Below are 2,210 nucleotides of genomic sequence, written 5' to 3' on the forward strand. Positions count from 1 at the left end.
AACAGACTGATAGGTATCAGACAATATTATGTAACAACCAAAACATATGATATAATTCTATTTGGTCAGCACACCAGTTCTATCTAACACCTTGGAGTAAACATAAAAATACTACACGTGATCATTTCGCTCGTCGAACCGTTTCTATAACAATTAATACAGTTTTGGGTGCACATACCGAGAGATGAAGAAAGTGGTGAAATGGTATAGGCTTAACGCCCTTATCAACACTATTAGATTGTTTAGGAGGCAGGACCCCCGAGTTCAACGTCCATCTCCGAAAGGACCGAGCCAAATGGAGAATTCGTGTAAAATGCCTTTCCCAAGGACACAAAGTCGAATCGAGCAGATGTATGAACCCCCAAAACCGCAATCTCACGATTACGGGTCCAGTAACATACTACTAGGCTACCACAGAGAGATGTTACGTGGCAGGCATAAAACATTTGGCTCAGACAAAATCACATTAAGGGTATATTAAATTATACCTTGCTGTTGGTTAAACAAGAAAGAAAGTTTTACTCACAAGGTGTCCACGTCAGGCACAAAGATTTTCTCCCAGGGTTTGAGACTGGAGAACTGCTGGCCCACGCAGTTTATACTCTTCAGTTTATGCCAGTATCTGTTGTAGTCTGCAGTGCACATCTGGTTTGTGACGTCAACGACGGACACGGTGCTCCCAGTAACAGATTCTCCTGTATCTAGGTCAGACTCCTCGGTGATTGCGCTCACGTCTTCCGCGTCGCTCCTCGTGGGTATTGTCTTTTCTGGAGAAGACGCCTTATTTTGGTGATACTCCGGAGATGCAGATGGTCCAGGACCGTGAGAAGGTACATTGAAGCTTTGAGAAGGCATGATCAACTTTGATCTCGGAATTCTACGACGAGAGCGATGGTGAAATCTTGCAGACATTCTTAATAGCGCTGCCCAGTCTTTAACATTAGCTAATCTAGCGGCCTGAGATTCTGTTAGTTGCTGAGATGACCGACCATTGTGTGTGTGAACTCTTGGCTTCAACTCGGCAATGTGTGATTCATATCGACGTTGAGAGAGAGACTTTACCGATTTGTCAACTTCCGCGTCTGTAGTGTCTTTGTAGGTGTTCTGGGCGGAAACCTCGTTGCCAAAATGTGTGCTATGGTTCTCTCCCTTCGTCTGAAAGGTTTTTCTTTTTTCGCTGACTCGGAAGAACGGGGAGTCAAGATCTTTCGGGAGAGATGGACGGAAATTGAAATCAATAGTTGTTCCACGGACTCGTCGGCGGCGGTTGTCCAGGTCACGTATTGAAGGATGCCCTACTGAAGCCTGAGTGGGTTCTCCTGTGTCAAGCGAGGACTTCACGAACATTGCCCATTGTCTGGGGCCTGCTGATCTCTCACGACGCGTGGTCTTGACCTTCAGGGAAGGATGTGGTAGACAAAAGACGCAACAATTGAACGTACACGGTCTCGTCTTTTTCCGTATTTGTTTTACATTTCTCGATGACCCCTCTTTTATAGTCTCAGTCAGAAATGTAGGGAACTGAGGGGTAGGAAATTTAGTCGCAGCTACACTCACTTTTGAATCTTTCGACACCATCATGACATGAGTCTCAGACGTGGGTCTTGATTCGTCGAGCGGATTAAGTTGTAGTTGCCATGACTGGTGTTCAGACGATGGCGTTTCGTTGTACATATACACATCGTGTGAATCCTGGACTGTTCCCGTGTCCTTTGGTAAACTCAAGACAGGAGCTCTTCCCGGTGATGGGAGCTGGGTGGGTAGCTGGAAAGTTGTACAACGAGAAAGACTGCTCACAACGGCGCACGCGTAAATGCTGTAGATTCTAATGGCATTCATAACTGACACAGAGCTGTGAATACTTGTTGACTTATTTTTTTGTTTTTACTTTGTTTCTAACCGTTACTGATTACAATTGGAAACGAATTTCTTGCAGTCTTTTCCTCTTTTTCTGCACTTTTCTTCTTGCTGACAAGAAGCCGTAAATCTGAAACAAAGAGCACGTAAAATATTTTATTAAAAGGAAAAATAAATTGTCGCCAATAGGCATAATTTGAAATAAAAACCATGCAGTATATTTTTATTTTTAAATATAAACAGGAAAAACAACAAACGAACACTAGTCCCGTATTCATTGTCTTACTGTTTGATATGCACATTTCTCCATTGTGGAAAAAGGATCAAATTGTTTTTCAATTATCTATTTCGTA

General features: G+C 43.2%; 1 protein-coding gene across 1 annotated transcript in view; it reads right to left on the reverse strand.

The window, feature by feature from the left end:
• LRRTK (leucine-rich repeat receptor tyrosine kinase) overlaps positions 1-1,839 on the reverse strand; it is a gene marked incomplete at its 3' end in the record, with an annotated part of 149,291 nt that extends 147,452 nt beyond the window's left edge. The window contains 1 exon segment of the mRNA NM_001245993.1: positions 527-1,839. Within this exon segment, the coding sequence (NP_001232922.1) occupies positions 527-1,839 (1,313 nt within the window).
• Positions 1,840-2,210: the final 371 nt, after the last annotated feature.

Source organism: Aplysia californica, unplaced genomic scaffold (assembly GCF_000002075.1).
Source record: "Aplysia californica isolate F4 #8 unplaced genomic scaffold, AplCal3.0 scaffold00067, whole genome shotgun sequence".
NCBI classification, from domain to species: domain Eukaryota; kingdom Metazoa; phylum Mollusca; class Gastropoda; order Aplysiida; family Aplysiidae; genus Aplysia; species Aplysia californica.